This window comes from Oryzias latipes, chromosome 4, assembly GCF_053564925.1.
Source record: "Oryzias latipes strain Hd-rR chromosome 4, Olatipes_Hd-rR_3.1".
Classification (NCBI taxonomy): Eukaryota; Metazoa; Chordata; class Actinopteri; order Beloniformes; family Adrianichthyidae; genus Oryzias; species Oryzias latipes.
This window is the reverse complement of record NC_136240.1, coordinates 8,613,368-8,637,012: the sequence shown is the minus strand read 5'-3', so window position 1 is coordinate 8,637,012 and position 23,645 is coordinate 8,613,368. Positions and strand designations below refer to the sequence as shown.

The 23,645-nt window shown below is 40.6% G+C and overlaps 1 protein-coding gene and 1 long non-coding RNA gene across 6 annotated transcripts in view; one reads left to right on the top strand and one right to left on the bottom strand.

The window, feature by feature from the left end:
- The window catches only part of patj (PATJ crumbs cell polarity complex component), a 108,384-nt gene that overhangs the window by 26,013 nt on the left and 58,726 nt on the right, over positions 1–23,645 (bottom strand). For all 5 annotated transcript variants that reach the window (XM_011473812.4, XM_078945705.1, XM_023954072.2 and 2 more), the window contains one exon: positions 1,370–1,566. In XM_011473812.4, the coding sequence (XP_011472114.1) occupies positions 1,370–1,566 (197 nt within the window). The remainder of the gene's footprint in view (positions 1–1,369; positions 1,567–23,645) is intronic.
- Positions 515–23,585, top strand: LOC144991850 (uncharacterized). Its single transcript, XR_013655507.1, has 2 exons — positions 515–712; positions 16,219–23,585. It is a non-coding gene; the product is annotated as an uncharacterized LOC144991850 (long non-coding RNA).

Sequence of the window (23,645 nt, the reverse complement as noted above, 5' to 3'; positions counted from 1 at the left end):
TACTGTAATGTGTTCTCAATCTGATTAGCTTTTGACCTCGTCAGTCAATCCCGTCCAGAATGTGTTCAGTTTGTCAAATCAACATAAAACTCTGATCGTATTCAGATCTTTGTTTTTTTATTCCATAATCCTGGACTTTATTTTTATGAATGCTTGAACTTAGAGTTTAAACAAGAGAAAAGCAGGCAAATGTTCATGTCTGTCTGAGAGCAGGGTAGAAAGTGTGTAGTGAGGGTTTTACAGTCTTAAACATCTGTATAACTACTGGCGGAATTCATATATTAGGGGTTGATCTTTAGAATGTTACTCCCGCAATAAACAAAGGGAACACTGCGCTTCTATTTCAATCTTTTAGACTTTATTTATATCCAACGATAATTCCTGGTACAGAGTTTACCAGAGATGGAAATGAACCACTTTCTGCGTCTGGACTTGTCTTTTAATTCGTTATGAGTATTCTTTTTCTTTTCCTTTCTGCTTTTCCCTTCAGTGGTCGTTACATTACTCTGTACTGTTGACCATAGATGCTTCAAATCCTCCACCTTTATCTATCTATCCATTTGGGTCCCTCTCATTCACACACATCTACTAGGTTTTTCTGCTGACAACCTTAATTCCTTGTCTTTCCAGGGCGAACCTCCACCTCTCTAGCTTCTCCTCCACCTCCTCTGGCTACAAATCACAATATCGTCTTCAAACATCATAGTCCATGGTGATTCCTGTCTATCCTCATCCGTCAGCTTGTCTTTCACCATTGCAAACAGGAAGGTGCTAAGAGCTGATCCCTAATGTAATCTCACCTCCACCTTGCACTCACCCCTACAGTACACCTCACCACTGTCTTACAGCCTTCATCCATGCCCTGCAGTGCTATGACATATGTCTCTGTCACTCCAGACCTCCTAATACAATACCTCAGATCTTCTCTGGGGACCCTGTCATAAGCTTTTTCCAGATCTACAATCAGTAATTTCATCAAAGTTCTGCATTTCTTGAGTGGTTACATAAAAGAAAACAACGGATTTTTATAGTTTGTTTGCCCTCCTACAGCCGTTGATTGACATTTGATGGGGAACAAACACGTCCCAAATTCTTAGAAAAATTCCCAATGAGTCAGACTTTTGTGCAGGAACCATTCTAAAACTCCTTGAGGTGTTCATGGTGACAACAGAAGCTGTACTTTGATTCCACTTTATGGAGAACATTTCAGATCACATAAATAAATTATATCACATATCAGAAAAATATCAGAAATTGGTCAACAACAAATGTAAAAAATGTGGTCGTAGATTGGATCCCCGAGGTACTCGCTCTGTAGGTGATGTCCAACTTTTATAAACTATTATTGATGAAACATGAAGCCTCTCACCTCCAGCAGCTCGTCTCCGACCTGAATGCGTCCGTCGCGGGCTGCCGGCCCCCCAGAATGAAGCCCCACCACAAATATGCTGAGACAGGAGCGATCCCGGTTTCCTGCCAGGCTGAGACCCAAACCATGCCGATCCTTGTCCAGCTCCACGCAAAGCAGCTCCCCATGCAGGTCTCCATAGCGCTCACACCAACGCTCTGCAGCAGAAACAACAGGAGGAGGATGAGGAGGCAGGTCTTCACTAAAAGGCGACCGCAGCCAGGTTCCTGACTCCTGTGCCTGTGGGGGCTTGACAGAGATGCTGCAGTATTGACTATAAGATTGACAGATGGGTGTGACTCAACCTTAGCTTGACTCCGCCCTTAGCGATGCCCCATTCACAGCTTTGCATCTACTGATTTTAGTGAGGTGTAGGTTTCAAACCACTGACTTATAGATGATGTTCTCCAAACAATGATGATCCGACAGACTGGAACATCTTCTAAATGGACATGTTTCTGCTTCTTTACAACCTGCAAGCATTGATTGTATAAGAGAATTGGACAGAGTGAGAATGGTTTACTTCCTTCTCCAACCAAATTAAGTCAATTCAATCAACACCGCCATGTTGGAGCCAGACGACCTCAGTAAGCAATGATTGGGTCAGAGTCGATCTGAATCAGTATTTCTATTCCAGCCACTCTCACCAATCAGAAGTGAGATTGTTGGAAAACTTCACCCCTTCCACTAAAAACCTGGCTTGGGAGAATCCGTCGATCAAATATTTCGTACTTTTGAGGCGCGAGACCATGGTGGTGAAGTGATAGGGCGGTCAACCTCTGATCGGAAGATTGCAGGTTTGATTCCCACCTTGCACACCCATGTGACGAAGTGTCCTTGGGCAAGACACTGAATCGCACTTTGCCTCTGGTGGAAGGATGGCGCCAGTGTTCGGCAGTGAAGCCACCACCAATGTGTGAATGTGTGTGTGAATGGGTGAATGGGGCTGTGACTGTAAAGCACTTTGGGTCTTTGAGGAAAGTAGAAAAGTGTTATACATGTACATTTACCATTTATTGAAGGATCCAATTGGTCAGTTTATAACTTGAAAACTTTCCACACAAAAAAAAGGATTACCAAGAACATGTTAAAAAAAAAGTATCAGAACAAGAATGGCAATTCTAATAAACAGATTGACTAAGTAACAGCTCTTTTTTTCTATAGAAGTCTATGGGATTTTGGCTTTTTAGAGCCACTGGGTACTTTCTGTGTAAAACACGAAGGGGGAGGAGTCTCTCAGTCCAGTTTTTGTATGAAGTCAATGGCTGGAAGCAAGCAGAAATGTCTTAACTCAGGTCTCTTTTGTAAAGAAAGATCTGAAAATCTTCATTTATCTGTGCGCTTTCTGGATAAATTAGGATGTAAAAACAAAAAAACGGTAGAAAAGAGCAGAAAATAGTCATTACAGGTGAACATTTAAAGACAACCAAGCTGACTTTAGATGAAGGAGACAAGTGTTAAAGCAGCAGAAACAAGTAAAGATGATTGGATCTGTTGGAAGAGAATGATGTTTAATGAACCGTGAAAGAGTGAGAGAAATTCACAGAGGAGCTGAAGGACCAGAGTTTGAAGAGCTTGATTGAGTTCATGAGCCGAATCTGCAGATCAGAACAGTTTCAGTGACCATTAAAAACATCAGCCGCTCATCTTTCAGGTTGTGGAAGGAGCAAGATTTTCTGCTCTAACTGATCAACATTTGCTCTGATCATTTTAGACTGAATCATTTCTTGAACACCTCAGAGGAGAATAACGTCTATTCAACATAGATCTGTTCCTCAGATCAAACAACAAAAGAAAATTTCTTTAAACCACCTGAGTCCTTTTGATGTGAACCTTGAAAAAGTAAAGCAAATGTAGATTCATGACAGTCTTGTGACAGAGCTGTGACTCCCCGTTTCTCTGCTTCATTAAAACAAAGCGGTGCTCTGAAGTTATTTTAAAGTATTTTTTACACTTGGCTGTCAGGCAGACTTTCATTATCTTTTAAAGTGGTCCATATTATTTAATCGTTTTCTGTCCGTTTGACAGAGATAAATAGATTAATGCATCCAAAATGTGTTTTTCTTGCATTGTTGTACTTACAGCCATCAAGCAGACAGACGGGGGTCTTTATCAAAGAGTCAACCCTTTTTTAAGTCGATTCCAGAACACATTGAATACCAGATCCATGTCAAGCTAACATGCTCTTGAACCAAATCTGAGCGCAATAATGGTAAACCAAACCAAAGGGGTCTCAGTAAAGATAACAGTTGTTAGGATGCAGGATGATATATTACAAAACACCCAACACAGTTTACAGAAAATCTGTGTATGCTGACCCTAACCACGCTAAAAGAGAACATTTTAGAAGATGGACTGAAACTGAAAGTACCGTATTTTCCACAGCATAGGGCGTATTTTAAAAGCCATGATTTCTTTTTTCAAAACTGATAGTGCGCCTTATATATGGATTAATTCTGGCTGTGCTAATGTGGAAGTGATTTTGAGAGCTACACATCACTCTGTCTAAATGTCAGTCTGTGTTTTTACGAGCTACTAACAAGGTTGGCTGTTATTGTAAATACGCCATCGTGGCTAACGTGTTGCTATGTTGAACTGTGTTTTTATGTGCTACTGACAAGGTTGGGAGTTAGCGTAGTCAGTTTGTTTTAGCGGGATCAAGTTGATTAGGGAGTCACATTTTGTGAATACTCTAACGTGGCTCATGTGGAGCACGTTACAAGGAGTTAATGAAGTCAAACTGACTGATGGACTTTTCTCAAATAACTTAATGCGGCTTATAGTTTGGTGTGCCTTATACATAACACAAGTTGAAAAATAGACCACTCATTGACAGTGCACTTTGTAATTTGCCCTATAGTGCAGAAAATACAACAATTCATTCAACATATTTTCTTTACAATGCATTTTGAATAAAATACCTCTTTGAAAAGATTTAGAGGTGACTGCATGGAGGTTAGTCCCATTACACGCACTCTGTGCCCACAGGTAATAAAGGATGAATTGTCATGTGTGAGTCTGCAGGAATCCATGAAGTACCTTTAACAGACTATTAACTGTGTGACAGAGGGATCAGCTAAGGGAAGGCCTCCTGAGCCTTGAAGGGCATGCAGAAACATCTGTTGAAGAGGAACCGTGGAGATAAAGACGCCAAGAAAAGACCGTGGAGTCATCTTTATTAAACGCTGAAATCAAAATCCTGAGATGTGATAACGTGTGTTTCATCTGAAACCAGCAGGTGAAGTTTCTACTGTGAAGATTGGCCAACAACAAGACTTGTGTTATTACAATACTAGTGGGGTATCAAAACACAATATGATTTGCTAAAATATATAATGTATTATATAATATTTTTCCTATAATCCTATAATATATATCCTACAATATTTATCATGTCAAAACTAGTTTTTCATTAAAGGAGATTTAACAAGAACAAAGGTTCGAAAATAAAATACAAATAAAAACACCCATATTTCGTTTAAAATCAAATTTTGCTTTCAAGGAAAATGTATGGTTTGATTGACATGGTATTTTTAGATTGATTAAAAGATTTTGGTTTTGTCTTTAAACTCAACCATAGTAATAAATGTATTATATTACCCTCTTTAATACAGACTGATTCATTATTAAATATTCTTTTTCTTTATGGATGCGAATCATCACAAACATTTACACAAACTTCCCATTTTGACAAAGAGGACTTGCAGGTCAGCATAAGAGATGGACCAAACCTGTGACCCAAAAGCTTGTACTGAGCTTATGTGGCTTCACTTTTTTTCTCTCAGTTGTCATCATTTTGGCTGTGTTGGACCATCAAACCCTCACTTTACCAAAAATAAAAGTAAGGGGCAGAACAAACCTGACGACCCTCGCACCACACACACTTCAAGGGGTGATCTGATCCCAATGCAATCACACGAATATTTGCAAGGGACATCCAGATCCCGCCTGCACTAAAATCTATCCACGACCATACCCACAGACTACTGACAAAACTCCTCTCTACCCCCCTCTGTTTTTAAGCCTAGCCCTGACCTGAACCCTAAGCTTAACCCTTACCAGAAGGTGGGGAACATATGGTGCACTGGGGTTCTGTCCTCTTCTCTTATCTACTTCTCCTCTCCTTCTCTCCCCTATTCTTGATAATTTATTTATCATACAGTTCTCCGTGCTTCTGTTTGGTGCAGTGGGATTCATGTATTTTCCCACTTTCCTCCTCTCTTCTGGGGGAGTGATTCAAGATTCTGGTCTCCTACATTTGCCTGTGGACCCTACCTCTGGCCCGTCTTGCGCTCCTAGCCATCCCCCAACTCATCTGGATAAAGCCCATCTGCTGGACTATTTAAATATGTAGCGGTAGAGTTAGACAAGCTCATTCTTCTGGTACAATGCCCGTCCGTCCTTGGGAGGATCCCTCCTTCATGAGGACAACCCTGAGGTTTCTTCTTTTTTTCTGAATATGTTTTTTTTAGGAGTTATTCCTACAAAGAAGGAGGGTCTAAGGACAGGGATGCCCAGTTTAGTTTAATCTGCATAGTTTATTTTAGCCATTATTTATTCGAATTGCTTGACTTTATATTCTTTATCAATCACGTTTATTACAAAGATACCAGTTTGAAGCCCATAGAGATAACTATTGTTGTAATATTGGGCTACATAAATATTATTAAATTGAATTGAATTTCTGTTTTAAAGTTAGACTGCATTACTAAAAACCTAAAAAAGGTTGACCTGATTGTGTAACAAACTTTCTTCTGGCTATTTTATTAACTGACCTGGCTTTTGTTTAAATCCTTTCATTTTAATCTTTTTTTTTTTACATTGGTTACTGTGAGCTTTGAGTTTGAATTTTTAGTGGGACACTGAGATTTATCCATCCTCAGTCTGGTTACAGACTGGTTATGTTTGAGGGCCTCAGGAGAAAACAAACATGAGGCTGCACACACTTCCAGTCACAGAAATTAGAGTCATGTTCGTGTGTTTTTGTGCGTCTAGAAGTGGGTGTTCTTTGCAAGGTGACTTGTTAGAGTAAGTCAGTGTGCACACACACACACACACCTGATGAGTTTAGCTTTGCAGCCTGTAATCCCAGCAGCCTGCTGCCTCCCGTCCTTCAGCCACATCTGCAGTGCAACAGAGTGTTTGTGTAACTGAGTGTGTGTGTGTGTGTGTGTGTGTGTGTGCTAATGCTGCTCCTCTCCACTAAATAAATAAACATATCCCTGCAGAGCTCAACTAAAATTTCAACAAAAATCTTTTTAACCAAACAATATTCCTAAAAAATAAAAATTAAAGATGTTTCATTGCTGTGCGTGTGTGTTTGCGTACTTGTTTTTGGGACTTTGTCAGGACTGTTCCTGGCATCCACACCAGGCATTTTATGACTAGCCGCCTTATGGGGACCAAACATCAACCAAGTACAACTGTTACATCTGTTAAGCTTTCAGACTGGACCCTCAAGTTATGAAAAGTAAATATAGTGTCCTCGCCATGACATTTGTTTCTGCATGAGCACTAAAGGAAGTGAGGGGATGTGTTTTGACAACTTTTTTTACCTTTTGTCATCTCTTTTGACAGAATCACAGAATCCTGAATTCTGCTGATAAAATGCTCTGGCAGCTACCTTAATTCCCTGCAAGCATGTAACCACACAACATGTGCATGCGTATGTTGTGTGTCCATGTGCAGACAAATCAATCAAGAGTTTCAGAGAGCTGCTAAATTTCTGGTTTAGCTTTTATAGGCAGCACTTCTGGAGAGTTGTATAGGGCTAGTTTTAATGATTAATGGTTCTGCTGGGTATATTTAATTCTGCAGATTTCCTAAGACTCACTGCAGTTGCTAACCACCTGAAGCAGTGGATTTTGATTTATTCAGAGCTCTGAATGTTGTGTTCTTTACATTCATTGTTACACTTCAAAAACTTTAAAGGTTAGGTATATCTGTTCATTTTGTTCTTAAATAGCTCATTATGCTTCACATAGGACAGAGTAACCAAATTAGTGACATTTTACTTTAAAAATACATTTAATCAAAATTTTCCTGTTCTATCAGCATATTTGATTTGCTCATGATAATATTAAAATATGGCATTCTATCTTAGTAATTGTTACCTCTTCAGTCAAAGTATCCTCTAATAACTACAAAAGTTCGGTTTGACTAGAATTAGACAAATATAGTTGGCCATTTCTTGACATTTTGTAATGTATATTATGAGGGGAAAGAATGGCGGGTATAACCCCTGATGTTCACACTGGACAAGCAGGGAGGGGCCTCTTTGTCTTCTTTTTTTTACTGTTTACTAGCGCATGATCGACACCTGCAGTTGGAAGAGGCTTGGTGAGAAATGTTAAAGCAGTGCAAATCTCACCCCAGGCTTTTTCTTCCACAGCTCTATTCTGATATATGAAAGACTTGGTGTTATATAGTTTCACCTACAAACCACATTTATTAATTTTCCTCTCCGTGATCAAGTTTCAAAGGGTTGACACTTGGGGGAATTAAAATGTACATCATCCACTTGTGAATACCAAATCCAAGTCCATGAACGATCAAAGTCCGCCACGGTTGTAGGTAGAGCTCCAAAAAAAATCTTAAAAATGTGTGTAGGTAAGCGTGAACACGTGGGTTTTTAATGTAAAGTGGTCGGTTGAAAGTGCATAGCTGAGGGTGGTGTGACCATTGCTAAAGAGTTTAATTACCTGTGTAACGGACTCAAACCCATCAGAATGTCTTTTCTTAATATTTAATGAAAAAGAAATGAGTGCGTTAGTTCTGTAAGCTCATGATCCAAAACTTTAATATCTATTTTTCTGGATTTGTATGCATTTTTATTTACTTGGTAAGATTTTATCAAAAAAAGTAGTTTGCTGGCAGAACGGCTTTCTTTGACTGAACTTCTTAGCATTTTTGACTTATCTTACTCCGACCGATCAATCGATCGATAGATAAAATTTTCTTCTTTATGGATGGAGTAATTGCCTTTTAAAATCATTTTTTAACTTTTGATGTGAATTTTAAAAGGAGAGATCCTCACTTTGTATTATTAGGTCATGGTAGGGATAACACGTAAATGTAAGGGTGGGGTCATAGGACATCACAGGGGTTAAAGGGCTAATAGAATATATTTGTTTGATTTAAAATTTTTCAAAGCTGTTTTAACTGATTGGAGAATATTCTGTATGGATTACACACACAAAAAACAGACTTCCAGACTTTTCTTTATACCGGTACTACTTTCACATTATTTCAACACAAACTCCAGTTTTAAGCATTTGAGTGTCCCAAGCCTTTGTTCTAATCTAGAACTTAACTTTTCAATGACACCAATGAATGATTTAAATCTTGAATTATTTCATATGCAACAGTAAATGACAAAGACTTCAGAAAGAAAAATCAACTCTGAAGACAAACCTGAACCTATCAGACAGAGATCAGGGCTAAGTATTTGTTTAAAGTAACACTCTAGTCTCAAATCCACCTTGATGTTAGCCTTGCTGAAAGATGCACAGCTATAAGCAGCAGCAAATTCAAGTTTTTTTCAGATGATCACTGGGGGGTGGGGGCTGGGGGTGGTGAAGCATCCTGAGCCATTTGCCCCTCCAGCAGCCTTTCTCCATCACTGCATGTGAGTGGAGGCTGTAGCAGCAGCTGGAGGTCACTACAGTGCAACATAGGCGAGCACACGTAGGGGGTGGCATTAATCTGATCCAATGACACTTTCGCCATGACACCCCCAGTGGCACTGGGAGGTACTGCAGACCTGACATCAACCGTAAACCTCAAAAAGTTAACACTTCAAACCATTTTTCCTCCGGGCCAAAGTCTGCTGTGTGTCATCCTGCAGCTCAGGCAAACTGATTGAAACCAGGGACTCTGAAAGTTAAAAGGGTCAAAAGAACGATGGGCTTCAAAGTAACTTTGATTTTAGAAAGAGGATCTTCTACTTTAACGAGCAAACTTTGACTTAAAAGGCAGACGGTGTTGGATGTGACACTGCTTTATGTTTTTGTCAAGACCTTGTGTGATTAACTGAAAGGAAAAGGTGGACTTTATAATTATGTTTGAATCACTTTCATTAATTCATTATTTTTTAAAGGTCAGAAAGCAGCAAAAACTTACGTATGTGTTTAAACTGTACCGATGAAACCTAACAAGGATCGCCCATATTGACTGGAGTTTTTTCCACTAATCCAAGATCGTTCTAAGGAAAGATAACTGAGGGGAGATAGGGGGCAGGGCAAAAAACTGAGTTATGTCGGTTACATAACAAGAGAAAAATTTCAACCACAATAAAAAAAAAAAAAAAAAACTACTTAGAAATAATCTCCGTCTCTATCCCCCTCAGTCGTCATGCAGATTTATGAAACTAGTGTTAATTAGTGTCACAGCAGTTAACGCTAAAATGCTAAAAATGCCAATAATGCTAATTTTGTATTTAAGTTCAAACACAAAGTTAAAATAAACACAAGAGTTAAAAATAGACAATTGCTAATACTGCAAAAGAAATTAATCTTATAACTGTTAAAAATGCTAACATCAATGCTCCATCAATCCATTTTCAGAACCTGCTTGAATCCTCTTCGGTGATCACGAAGCTGCTGGAGCCTATACCAGCTACTGTTGAGCATAGGTGGAGTACATCCTAAGCAGCTTGCCAGTCTGTTGCAGAGCCCCACACATCCACACTACCACATAAATGTAAATGCTAAGCTGTTTGCAATAGGATGAAAAAAGCCTTTGCGTTTAGAATATGTAGAATTAGTTAATTTCATTTCATCTCTTCATGGTGAGGTGTTCCATTCATAAACTAAAGAGGTTGGAAAAACAGCTCTTTTCTAGCTGAAGATTATTTTTAGGGATTCTGATTCTGCAGGGACAGTGTAAAGATTTGGTTTCCTGTTTTCTGCCTTGCTGTGGTTTTTAGGGTTACTTATCTTCTCGGCTGCTTCTTGTGTCCCAAACTCGAGCGCAGCACAGCGCCCCCTGTTGCCTGCTCGGATCCCAACCATTTTTAAGCCTGCAGAGCAGCATGGAGGTGACCTCCTGCTGGACACACTGCACACATACTGATGGGAAATTTTACCAAAGGCGAGAATCTACCAGAACACACACACATGCATGCGCACGCACACATGCACTGACACAGAGCGGGAAAGCAGACTCACCTGGAGGCAGCATCGTCCATGCTCCAGTCTTCACACGGCGACATAAATCCTGCAGCGCTGCGTGCGAGTCTGCGTGTGCGTCAGAGTCCGCTGCGGCGCTCCTATCTACAGACCCGGACGTTTGTGTGTTTGTGTGCGCTTGTGAGTCAGCCGTCTGCTGTGATTCTGAGGTGCAGAGCGCTGCTCAGCTCTGCTATGTACTCCTGCCTCGATCACTCTCTCTCCCCCTTCACCCTCCTTTACCCCTTCCTCCCCATTCTCTCATTATCTGTTTTCCTCCTTGCTCCCTGCTTGCCCCCCTCCTCCTAAAAATGCGCTTCTTAGATCCAACAGTTGAATTTGATTTCCAGTTTTCCCTTCCAGCTCTGGTTTAAATACGAGTGAAGCTTGTCCCTCATATTGGTCTTGTGAAGATCCAGGTTTGTTATATTCCTTTAAAGAGATGAAGACCCAGAATTCTCTGTTGCAACTTCAACTGCAAGATATACATAGATGATTCTACTAAAGGGTCCAGTATAATAGCTATAATGTGTAAAAAAAAAAAAAAAGCCAACTACTTAAAGCAAAACTTGTAAAAAACTAAAGCAAATAAATTAGTACATTTTTTAATAAAGTAACAAGAAAACTGATTATTAATTAAATAAATACAAGCATTCCCAAGCTGTTTAGACGGCAAAGCTTTTCTAAGAACACCTTGAAGAAATGGCTCATACAAGTACCTTGTTATTGGATCAGAACCCTGCAGCACAGAGTTCATGAAGAGTCCATAAGCACTGAAGGTAGGAAGACGGAGAAAAAACATGTCCGCTATGCTCTCAGAATCTGTAGACACCCAAAGTCCCAGATCAGAAGACTGGATTAACAGTGTGACCCCTATGGACTGTCAGAGAAACTCAAAGGATGTTTGGCAACACAACATCCTGGTCCATTTCAAACTGTTCAACACTTTAGGACAGAAACTGGTTCACTCCAATGATGAAATCCAGAGCTCCAAACAACAATGAGGGTTATTCCATCCACTGCAGTGAGGACTGGAATGAACATGGAGAAAACCAAACAACCACTGGAGACTTGATCAACATGCAGAGACAACTGGAGCAGGGAAGGGCAACTCCAGGCTTCAAAGGTTGCTGTGTCTGCATGATCTCCAGATAACCAAGCCCTACTTATGACTGATTACCTGGTTAAAATGTGTTCCGCCATTTAGAACATGCCGGAGCAGGTTATGTTGGAAAACATGCAAGAATGGAACCTTGAGGTCTGGAGATGCCCATTCCCGGTGTTGAGAAAAATGGATTGAGAAATGTGTAAAAGAGAGATTTTTGTTAGAAAAGTTAAACCTTGCCTCGATATAAATGGAGAGTTCAGGTATAACTTTTGACTGTATAAGACAAAAGGAACTAAGTGACTCCTCCCCCCTCGCATTCCAAACAGGAAGTTCTCACTGCCTCCAAGAAGCCAAAATCCCGTAGACTTCTACTGAGAAATTAACAGTTTTTATTAATTCTATGTCAGAATAATCATTCTCGCTCTGAAGTTAATCCTATTTTTTACTCTTGTAGTTTTCGTTAGTGTAAGCTAAAGCTGGGTGCGAAATGGCCAAAAATTTAATCTCAGATTTGTTTAGCTCTAAATTCAATTTTCAACCTAATTTAACTTTCTTTCACAAAAAATACAAATGATGGAATGTATTTGACAAAAACTATTTTATTTTAACATCTCCTTTGGAAATTGCCTCTGGCACAAACTTCAACTAAATACAAGCAGTAAAAATGTTTGTAGATCAATGCAGCCGATGTTTTGTGAGCTACTGCTAGCTTGAGCATCTCATAAAGAGAAATACTAGAACGCACTAGACAGAGCAATTGTGGTAGCAACAGCCTTGAAAAGGATTTTTCTGCTTTTTGTTTGATTCTCCAAGTTTGAAATCACAACCCCAGAGAACAAAATCTCATTTTTGACTCACCAAACAAGTTGGCGGATAGATAAAAAAAAAAAATCTACCAACCCAAGTATTAGATAATTTTACAAAGAAAAACTATAGCTGTTAATTTAAAATGTGATGTTACGTTAAATGCAGACAGAGAGGAAGTCACAACATAATGAAAACATCAGATAAAAGCAGCAGTTTTCTTTTCACAGAAACTCCTGTATTGATTTCTAATCAATCTTTGTTCTCTGCTTTTGCCGTTTTCACGCCGTCTATGAAATGTTTAATTTTCAATCAAAAATGACTTGTTTGTGTTTTCTTGCTGAAAATTTCCCCCATGAGAAGAGGGGTTTCAGTCAGTCCCCTGTAGTCTGAACCAACTGGAATGTCAGACTAAAACCTGCTGAGAAAACAAGGACAGATTCACTAAAGGGGAGCAGATTGACTGAAAAAACACTTTTTACCTAATTCTGCCTCCAGTTGATTCATTTTTACATGAAATCAGAACAAAAACAGTCTAAAAACATGATCATGTTTTGGATTCTTGTCAGTAGCTGCTGTTACACGTCCAAAATATCTTTGATCGGATCAAAGATCGGATTAGAATTGAACTGTGTACATTGGCCCAGAAAAACTTCATCTCATTATAACAAACGTTTACATTCGCCACACTTTTGGTCGGAATAAAATCATTTTGACATGCGCAGAACTGTCTAAAATACCGGAAATGGCTGTAGAAGAAATATTGAGTTCCATTGTAAACCAGAGCTGCAGAATACAGCGAGACAATCTTCTAAACACACTTTTATTATCGTTATCATTATTACTAGGTGCTTGTTCGCTCATAATTTTTTAAATATGTGTGGCCAGTGCTTTTTTCTTGGCCTAGACACAATTAGAAACACAAATTCACAAGATCGTTTTCACAGTTTCTCAGGACTGAGCGGAGCAGCATTTTTGCATTCCAAAGCTGCATCCATCAGCTCACGCACCGTCCCAAAGCCGCTCCTCTGTTTTCGGAGACAGTTTTCCCGGGAGACACGGTTCCAAGAGTCTGGCAGCTCGCTCATGCAGAGCAGGCGGACAGACTGCGGTCCAAAGCCTTCTCCAGAGCACCACACCTGAACAAAGCACCCTTTCCTGCCTCCAAACGAGAAGCTAGGAGTCCAGCCGCTCTGCTCAGAGACATGGTTCACTCGCGTGGAGCTGCCGGTGGTCCTGTTCGCACTCCAAAGTAGGGTTGGGCGATGTCCCTTAAATTGGCCGTTGACGATGTTTGCTGTCAACCATCACGATGGACGATGGTATCGTCCATCGGCACAACCCTACTCCAAAGCCTCCTCTGGAGCGCCACACCGTCTGTGCATGACGTAAGCCAGAGCAGTAATGACCCACAATCGGGATAATTTTTTTTTATGCACCACGATCGGATCAACAATCAGCATAACACACCTATCTGGAATGGAAGGAAATCTTGATCTGAATGAGTCTGATCGCGTCAGAGCATTCAGAATGGTGTGTTTACATGACACATTTTTATTCTGATCAGGCATTTATTCTGATTACTTTTGTCCATGTAACCGCAGCTGCAGTAAAAATGCAGGCCTCTCATTGTTCAACACTGGCTCTGTAATGTTACAAAGCCACTTCTGATAAAGTTCTTTACAAACTGCCTCTTATTATATTTATAAACTACAGTTTTTATAAATGTTCTATGAATTCATTTTGTTCCATTTACCTGCCACATCTGAAAGTCAGCACCGTAAACCGGTCCGTGATCACATGTAGGCGACACACGGAACAGCTTGTTAGCATAGAATCATAGCATGATAGCATTTAGCATCGTAGCATCCCTGTATAACGACACCGCTGTCTCCAACAACTTCTGACTGGCAAGAGTGGTTACCATAGAAACAAAGACTCAGATCACAACAGACATGGACAATTCCTGACTGGTGACTTCAATACTGAAAACAATTGCGACCCAATTGACTTCATTTCACTGGAATGGCAAGTAAGACATTATCTATAGGGGCGCTTGGGCGGGAGTGGCTCCGGTGGTTGAAGTTATGTTATTTCCAAAAGAAGACCAAAACTCCAGCCCACCACACCCAACGACCCAATGATGGGGCGAAGGGGATTACAAAAAAAGATTATGAGATCACTCTGGTTGCTCTTATTTGTTTCCCTTTAAAGTGCCTGTACTACACATAATCCATTTTTGAGCTTTTAAATGTATTATAATGTTCATTCCTCACAAAAAACACCCCAAAGTGGTATTTTGATCCATTCATGTTTTTCTGAGTGTTCTAAAAACCTGCTCTCTGAGCACAGCCCCTCCCAATCCATTAAAACGACTGGATTCTCACACTGTGATGTCACAAAGTGAAGAACAGCCCCCTCCAGGAAGAGGCTGTGCTGGCTGCTCTGCCCCCAGGCTAAGGCTACGTTCGCACAGCAGGTCTTAATGCTCAATTCCGATTTTTTGAAAAACTTTGATTTTTTTTGCAAGACCGTTCACATTTCCAATTAAATGCTAATTTTTGTGATCTCCTGTGTGACCGTGAAATGACCCAGAAGTGACCCGCATGCACAGAAGAGTACTCAACGGTGAACAACGTCACTGTTGTTTGCGGAAGTAGCTAACGTTAACAATGGATGTCAACAACAGTGTTGTCAACAGCGGAGCTCTTTTTGCATTAATACATTTATTTTCACAAAGGAGTCAGCACAATAACAATCTTCTCATTTTAAGAAGGCATTGGAGCCGGGATCGTCTATACCCACTGTTGTGGAATAGGGATGTGTATGTGTTGGGGCCGCGCGGCGCCTGTGTGCGTGTGTGTAAGAGAGAGGAGAGTGCGCGTGCAGCTAGGTAGAGAATGGGGGGGGGGGGGGGGGGCAGTGTTGGCGTGCATTCATGTTGTGTGTTAGGGAAGAAGGAGAACGATAATAAATAATAATAATAATAAATTTTATTTGTATAGCGCTTTAAATGGCACACAATGACGCTTTACAACACATGAGCAAAAACACATAAAAGAAGGCTTCCCCCAGAATAAATGCAATGGACTCTTTATAAACCCGTTCCGGAGAATCTAAGGGTCCGAACGGGGAAGTAAACCCCGGAGGAGGATCCACCTTGGGTCCCCTGCGCTTCTGACTACAGTAGGAAAGAAAAAAAAGTAATCGCGGGAAAGGTTCAACACCACGCTTGGCTATTTCGCTGGAAATTGTTTTTAAAATCACCCGGTTGCGATAAGGGCCCTGGAGTTTGGCCTGAATAGAGCTGTAACCCTAAAAATGAATCCAATCGGTGACCTCACTTCCCTTCCACTGACTGGTCTCAGCAACATCGTCTGCCATGGTTGTTGTTTATGTTCTAGTTCCCACCTACTTCAACGCAGAATGATGACGTTTGTAGCGTCTCGATGACGTACGGGTCGGATTCATGTGGCCTGGCCGGTCAGACGGCGGTCGCATTTCAAAAGATGGGATGTGTGTCGTCCAGACTGTCATGAAAAGATCAGATACAGGTTGCATAGGGGCAAAAAAAATCGGAATAGGGTCGTTTCAGCCTGCAGTGTGAACGTAGCCTAACACACAGACACACTTTCTCCTTGGAGCTAGCGGTGATCTGCAAGGACACTGTCATTTTCTATGCACAATCTGCACATCCATCTTTGCAAAAGTTCTGATGCTTGTTTTCACAGGAGAAATGCGGACACGCTGCCGAGGACGACTCCAGGATGACGTCATGAGATGGGCAGTGCCCACTAGGAGGGAAAGGCGGAGATCGAGTCACCTTCTGCTGTTCAGGATCGAGTCGAATCCTGCACCACCTGATGAAGCCACTTGGATGAGCAGCAAAACCTTTTTAAAGAAGCTTTTTAAGTCATGTCCTAAACCTTCATAGGACCACATAAATGAGCACTCGTACCAGAATGGAGAAAGCTTCTTGGAGAAGACGTGAAATAATAAGAGATCAACAAGTTCAGTCCAGTTTACTGCATTTTGACTTTTACTTGGACTTAATCTACCAGGATAAATAAGAATCTCCACAAACATCCTGTTCTGTTCTGGGATGGGTTCCATTTTAGACACTCCGATGACCCCCTCAAAAAAAAAATGTATGTGAACATAAATACTTGTCATGTCATTTCATCCTGGACAAGCTTGTGTCCCGAGTCCTTTAAATGCATCAATTTATCATCCAAAAGATAAAATGGCTGAAGAACCGATAGGTCCGTCAGCCGCTACTTTATTTTTATTTTTTTATGAGCAGAAACAAGACGAAACCCCGGACAACATCCTACCAGCACCTCCCGTCTGCTCAGTCATGGCTTATAAACCCAACGTAACCAACTCTGTTGGTTATCAGGGTGCTTCCTCATTAAGACGCGCCTCCTCCTGAAGGAGAACAACGGTGCTGAGCTGGTTTCCAGCAGCCCTCACAGGCGGGAGCGCTTCATTAGGATCAGAGATGGAAAGCCTCCAAATGAAGCTGCAGACAGTTTGTTCCAGCTCATAGACAGTAAATGTGCAGAAATGACTCTGAACCGCATCCAAGCGTGCATGAAGACGCTGTTCGCCATCATGAAGATGACGTAGATTAAAGCTCCGGCTGATTGTTATTGTTCCTCTTTGTCTTGAGATGAGCAGGTTTTAAAGATGGGAACAAACCTTCAGGTCACAACGTTTTCGTGGAGAAATGTTTCATAAAGCCTGTCAGTAGCAGAACTGTTTGTGTTTGAACAGACATATACAGAAATTGTTTTGCTGAAAATAAAACACAACCTTTAATTTGAAAACCCCGAGGAACCTGGCACAAAAAACAAACTCACTGTAGGTTTATGTTCCCCCTTGAATGGGGTCCAAAGCCCCGCTTAGGACGCTCTTAATTTAGCTGAAGATAAGCGGGCCCAACCCATAAAGGCAGAACAAAACCAACTGTCAGGTGTTAAGAAACGCCCACCAGTGACGGCTGCAGTGCACTAAGAAGAGCGGTCTGTCTGCCAAGCTGTTCGGAGGTTCAAATCCTGGGCTGGATGGTCATCCCGCTCAACCCCCATTTTCTCCAAAAAAATCAAAATGGAAAAAATAAATAAGTCCTAAAATCAGTAAATTTCTTATTAAAAGGGAAATGGAATTTGCCTTTTTCCCCCCCCCTTTAGGTTTTTAAACATTTATTTGTTTCATCTTTCTCTTAAGCTTGCATTTATTGAAAAAATGTTTTTGGGCTTGGAGGTAGTTTTTAAGGTGTATTGAAATTGAATTTTGATATATGTTTAATCCCAAAGTAGGAGTTACTCTTGATCTAGTCTAGAGATTCTTACCTGGATAATCTCCATCTGAAGTCCAGTCACAGCAGAAAGGCACTTCCTCGCGTTTTCACCGATGATTCACGATCATCATCATGCACGATTCGTGCAGTTGTGGAAAAACTATGACCCTAAAGTCAGTCTTCTGTCTCTGTGATCTTCACGATGAGAACACGTCACGCCAAACTACACCAACCAAGCTTTAGAATTGTAATTGGACACTTCCTTGACCAAACTTTATCAAACTGGACCGGGTTAGAGTCTACTCTAGACCATGTCCCAGACACAGTCCATCGCTCTAGTTTACACTCAGAGCTGTGGGTCCGTAAATAGACATTCTTAAATCAGAATGACCAATTCTGTTTTTGCTTAAGTGTGTGCGTAGACACCAACACACATTCTTTGCTAAGCTGATGTGCTTTGATCATTACTTGGAATCAAATCAGACATTTCCAGCAAATCCAGAGCTGGTTTCTGCAGAACTGTACAAGAGGTCAATAAAAACAACTTGAAGAGTCAGTGTCACCATGACAACAAAGAGGGAGGAAAGGTAAAAGGATGGGGTGCCTAAGCAGCCCTGAGTAGGCGGAAACAGGGAATTGGCTTCTAGTTAAAACTGGAGTGAAAAGGCGGGATTCGCACATAAAGCTTGACATGAAAGACATCAAGCATGAGGAAGAGTCTGACTGTGGCTATGCTGTCATTTCTTTTACCACCTTTTAAGCAGGAACCTTATGGGAAAGCTGCAGTTCTCTTAAGGACCAAATGGTTTTCTGTTCAACATTTTATATGTTTCAACTTGTGCTACGGTCACATATACAACTGCTTCCGCACAACAGGAAGGCATCGGCAGAATCTTCAAGATTAGCTTCCGTCGCCCGATTTTTAAAAAAAAATCATTGGCGTAGTCATGAATCATTGAATGGATGGCATTTAACTGTACGAATCGCGTGTGATGTCACCCATAGAGCTACATACAGCTGTTTATTTCTCTTTAGAAGTCTTTGGGATTTTGGCTTTTGGGACCAGCGGGTACTTCCTGTTTGGAACGCCAGGGGGGATTGGTTGTTAGCTACAGTTCTCATTTTACTGTCAATGTCATGAACGTAGACGGTGGCAGTCAGGTGGGGATGATGCCTTTATGAAATTGGGCGACAGCCTGGCGGCCACAGGGTTGTGGCAGTCAGATCGTGTTCGATACATGAACACCTTTGCAGAGAAAGGAAAGAAGGAAAGCCTAATGCTGCATTCACACTGGGCGTGTGCGTTGCATTCAAGAACGCACTATTTGCGTTTTTTATGAACGACATTTAGCCGGTGGTGTTCACATCAGACGGGCATGAATGGGCAGGGTGGGGAACTCCTCTTTTTTGTTTTTACCGTTTACCGTTCACTTACCCACTAGCTACAGTGGGATGAAACTTGAATTGAAGAGTCAAAGCGGTGCAAATCCCGCAAATCTTGCTCTTGCCTTTTTTTTTTCTTTGCTACAGCTCTGTTCCTATAAATGTTCGTCTTGACGTCATATTAATCTGGCCGGACACAAAACACAATTTTTGATTTCACCTCCATGATCAGGTTTACAACGGTTGGTACTTCCATGTTTTGTAAAGGATGCTATATACAGGTCACTACTAAATCCAAGTCTCCAATTGGTCACAGTAGCAATACAATTAAGCATGAAGAAGTTCAAGTGGTTGAACTTTTAGTGCGTGATCAATGAACGCCCAAAATCTACATAAAACTCGCGACTGGACTTAAAAACTTGCATAGCCATCATGGGCCTTCCAGACGCGGAAGTCCAAAATTCTGGTCGACGCGTTTTTGCGTAGACTTTTCATTGAAAGCAACAGCCTGAACGCAACTCGATGCAGACAACTCCAACAGAAAGTCAAGATGAAAATCTGAGAACTAAACTAAAGTAAGTTAGAAAGGCTTCCATAATCTGAACTAAATTTGATGCTTTACACAAAAAAAAAAAGACAGGACGTGTTCTGGGTTCAGAGTTCAACCAGATCAGTTTGGGTGCTAAAAGAAACCAGAATTACTGAAGATAAAATAGTGTTTTCTTTCTCCGATTCCTCACTGTTGGGCTGACAGCCAATTCAAAGTCATTAAGTCTCATTTAACTAAAGCATATTTTGACATCAGGTGATTTTAATCTTCATGACAATATCCAAATCTGTTAAAGAGTTCAGGGAAACTACTGAAACATCTGATCTTCTGCAGAAGGAGAAAAATGTCCCAGATTCCATAGCTCAAATCTGGCTCTGAAACCCTCCAGTCGATGATTTGGATCTTTTCTGTGTTTTCATTGATTGTGCCGGTTCATTCTGCCGCTAAAAACACACAGGAGGAGGCATCTGAACAATCACACCAGCTCTGATTTCACTCAGGCTGTGGGTTTGCAACAGAGTTAAACATATCAGTGAGGTAATGTGCTTCCTGATGACCTTCACTGCAGAACATGAGAAGGTCGGATGCATCTCAGGAAGGAGAAAAGCTCAGCTGAGAAAGACCTTTTTTTGTAAAAGCAATTTTCTTATTGATCTTGATGAGTAAGAATAAGTTCTTTGTTACTATAAATCTGAGCTAAAAAGGGCAACACAAGCTTTTATTATTAATGTTTTTAGCAGCAACAACAATAGTCTGTTACAAAAAGTGCAGATTTCTATCCCAAAGCTTTGCCCTTTTCAGCAGAAAAATACAAAACTAAATCATCCGTCACTAATTATGTCTCGTTTCAAAAATCTGCTCTTGTTCATTTTCTTTTGACGTCCTTTGAATAATTATTTGATTGGAGTTTATTTGAATAATCTTATTTTCTTTTCATGTAATCCTCATTATTCCATTGGATTGCAGTGACTGTATTTACCTACAAATCAAACTACCAGAAATAAAAGGTGGTTAAGCACCAACAGACAGGAAATATTTCAACCAAACAGGAACTCTGCCTGATCCTGTTCTGTTTTCGCGGGTGTTTTTTTTCCAGAACATCGTCATCATGAAGACCATGTTCACAAACAAACACCAGCATGGTTTCCTGCTGGGTCATTCGTCTCTGTTGTTCTGCTCCATACATCGATCACAGACACAAGCATATCATGTCTCAGTATCTGCTTTTCACATGTAAAACATGAAGCAGTTTTCTTTCCTGTCTCTGATTTGAATTAAAAATATTCTGTTTTAGTTCTGACTTGGAGGGGGGAGAGGGTTGGTACATTGCTACAACATTGTTACAAGTTCATTTCAGGTCTAAGATTCCAGTCAAAACTGAGTCAAACATCAGAGGCACAAACACCGATGGCTAATCTGTGACATCCCCAAGACGATTCAGAAAAGGGAAGGTGGTGCCTGAAAGGGGACGGCAAATCGACTGGCGTTTGCTCCGCCCACTTCAATAAAGTTCTGAGAATGGCATAGGTGTAAACTACCCATTTGTCATATTTATCATAGAAGTCAATGGAAATTTGCTTCCTTCCGACACCAGCCTCCAGTGGTTGTTTGAGGAACTACAATATAAAGTACTTGTTTTAAAGGGCCTATACCTTGCTATTCTTAAGGCTTTTTTAGTAAACTGTATCCATATACATCATTGTATATTACTTTTGGCACACAAAAGAAATTTTTTTTAAATAAATATTAGTCATTTTCCTGAGCTTTTATTCAACCCGAAAGTAAGACGACTCGATCTCTGAGGCTCCGCCTTTCTCTTCTTCTGGGTAACGCCCATTTTATGATGTCAACCTAGAGTCGGCAGCGTGTCCGTATTTCGGCAACGAAACCAAACAACACCCAAACTTTTGCAAAGGTGGATGTGCAGATTGTCAACACTAGCTCTGCGGAGAAAGTGGGTCTGTGTGTTACCCTGGAGGCGGTGCTGGCGGCACAGACTCTTCCTGGAAGGGGCTGTTTTTACTTTTGCGACGTCACAAACTTGTTCCCACTTGTTTTTGTGGATTGGGTGGGGCTGGTGTTTTTGGAGTAATACTCAGAAATGTAAGAATGGATTCAAATACCACTTTAGAGTTGTTTATAGGGAGGAATTAACATTGAAAAGTTAAAAAAAAAAAAGATTTTGCATAACATAGACCCTTTAAATCATGTGGGGGGGAATAGAAGGGGACAAATTTGACTGAAACGGAGGGTGAGAAAGATTCAGCTCTGTTTTTCATTTAAAATGGACTATGAAATTTTCTATATTAAATATCTGTTAACTAGTCAGAAGTAAATGGAGCTCAACAAAATAAAAGCATTTCATTTCTGTAAAATGAGCTGCTGGGATCACATGGCCATGTCATGTCGCTGAACATGTTTACGCAACAGAAAACTTCAGTTGATGTAATGTAATATAACTTAACACTTTTTGGAATGCTGTCTTTGCATAATCACATTTTATCCACATTTTTCTGGAAACCACAAATGTGTGGGTTAGAGAAAGTTCTGGTTCTGTTCTCAGTGTTTGGGGTTCTTTGGGAAATAAAAAAAAGTCTTGAGTAGATCTTTAAATAACAAAAATTACTACAAAAAAGGACTAAGAGAAACCAAATAGTTAATTTTTTTTATAAATATAGATCAAAAGCTAAGGATATTTTGGTTTGTGGATGATTTATTTGTGGGAATAAGAATTCCTGGCAGGAAATACTAAAGTATTGTTTTAAGTGTTTTAAGACCACATTTGTAAGGAACCCTCACTACTTACTAGTAGTTAAAGATATTGTGAAAACTTGGTGGATGTCAAACACAGTTTCACTTCACAGAGTTTTTGGATAGGAAGGTAATAGTATTGTGGTGATAGACAAAACTTATTTAGTGTTTTCCTCATAATGGTCTCACTGTGTTCAGTGTCTTACTTACTGAGGACAAATTAAAAAAAAATCCAAAAGAAAAACCTTTTCAATGTGACATCAATGTCAACATTCTGTGGATATAAAAAGCTGATTTAACTGGTAAGTCATTCCTAGTTCACCATTCAAACAGCCATGAACACATGACATCACGTAATGGATGAGCAGCTGCACCTGGCCATAGCGCCTTCAGGTTGGTAAAAGACAGTCAGAAGTTTCAGGTGAACTTGGTGAGTCTCAAAGTGTCATCAAGACTTAGAACTACTGTCAGAGTTTGTGACAGACCTAGGAGTGGAGCCCCACCAGAGACAGACCACAACCATGACCAGAACCTAAGGACCTGTGGACTTAGGCGTGGTTTAGCAAATGTCACACAGCTGCAGGCCTGTTTACCAGACGTGAGGGTCTTAGTGTTTCCAGACTAACCTTTCACAACCAACTCCACCACTCTGAATGACAGACGACTGTTGCAGGTGCTATCACTGACACCAAGACACTGCCTTGAACGTTTGCAGTGCAGACCATGTGACCTGGACGACGCAGCAACGGTCTACCGTCCTGTTCACTGATGAACGTCGGGTCACCTCGCACAGAAATGATGGTCAGTGTTGCTGGAGAAGACGAGCTGAGATGGTCCAGTCACTGCACGTTCTTACCTCAAAGACATTGTAGAACCATCATCACCCCCTAATTCCACCAGACTTTCAGTTCATGGATGATAACTAACAGAGTTGTCACAGCTGGACTTCAGGAGGTGAAGTTCCCTCCTTAACCCCCAACTACTAAAAAAAAAAAAAAAAAAGAGTATAAAGTGGGATTATCCAGTGCCTAAATATGGTGAGCATGATTTTAAAAGCAAATAATGCTCACTATGTTTTTCTTTTTTTAACGGCAAATAGGACGTCACCAATTTCACAAAGTGAAAACTTAATCAATACAAGCATTTAATAACGACCATTAATGAATCCCCTG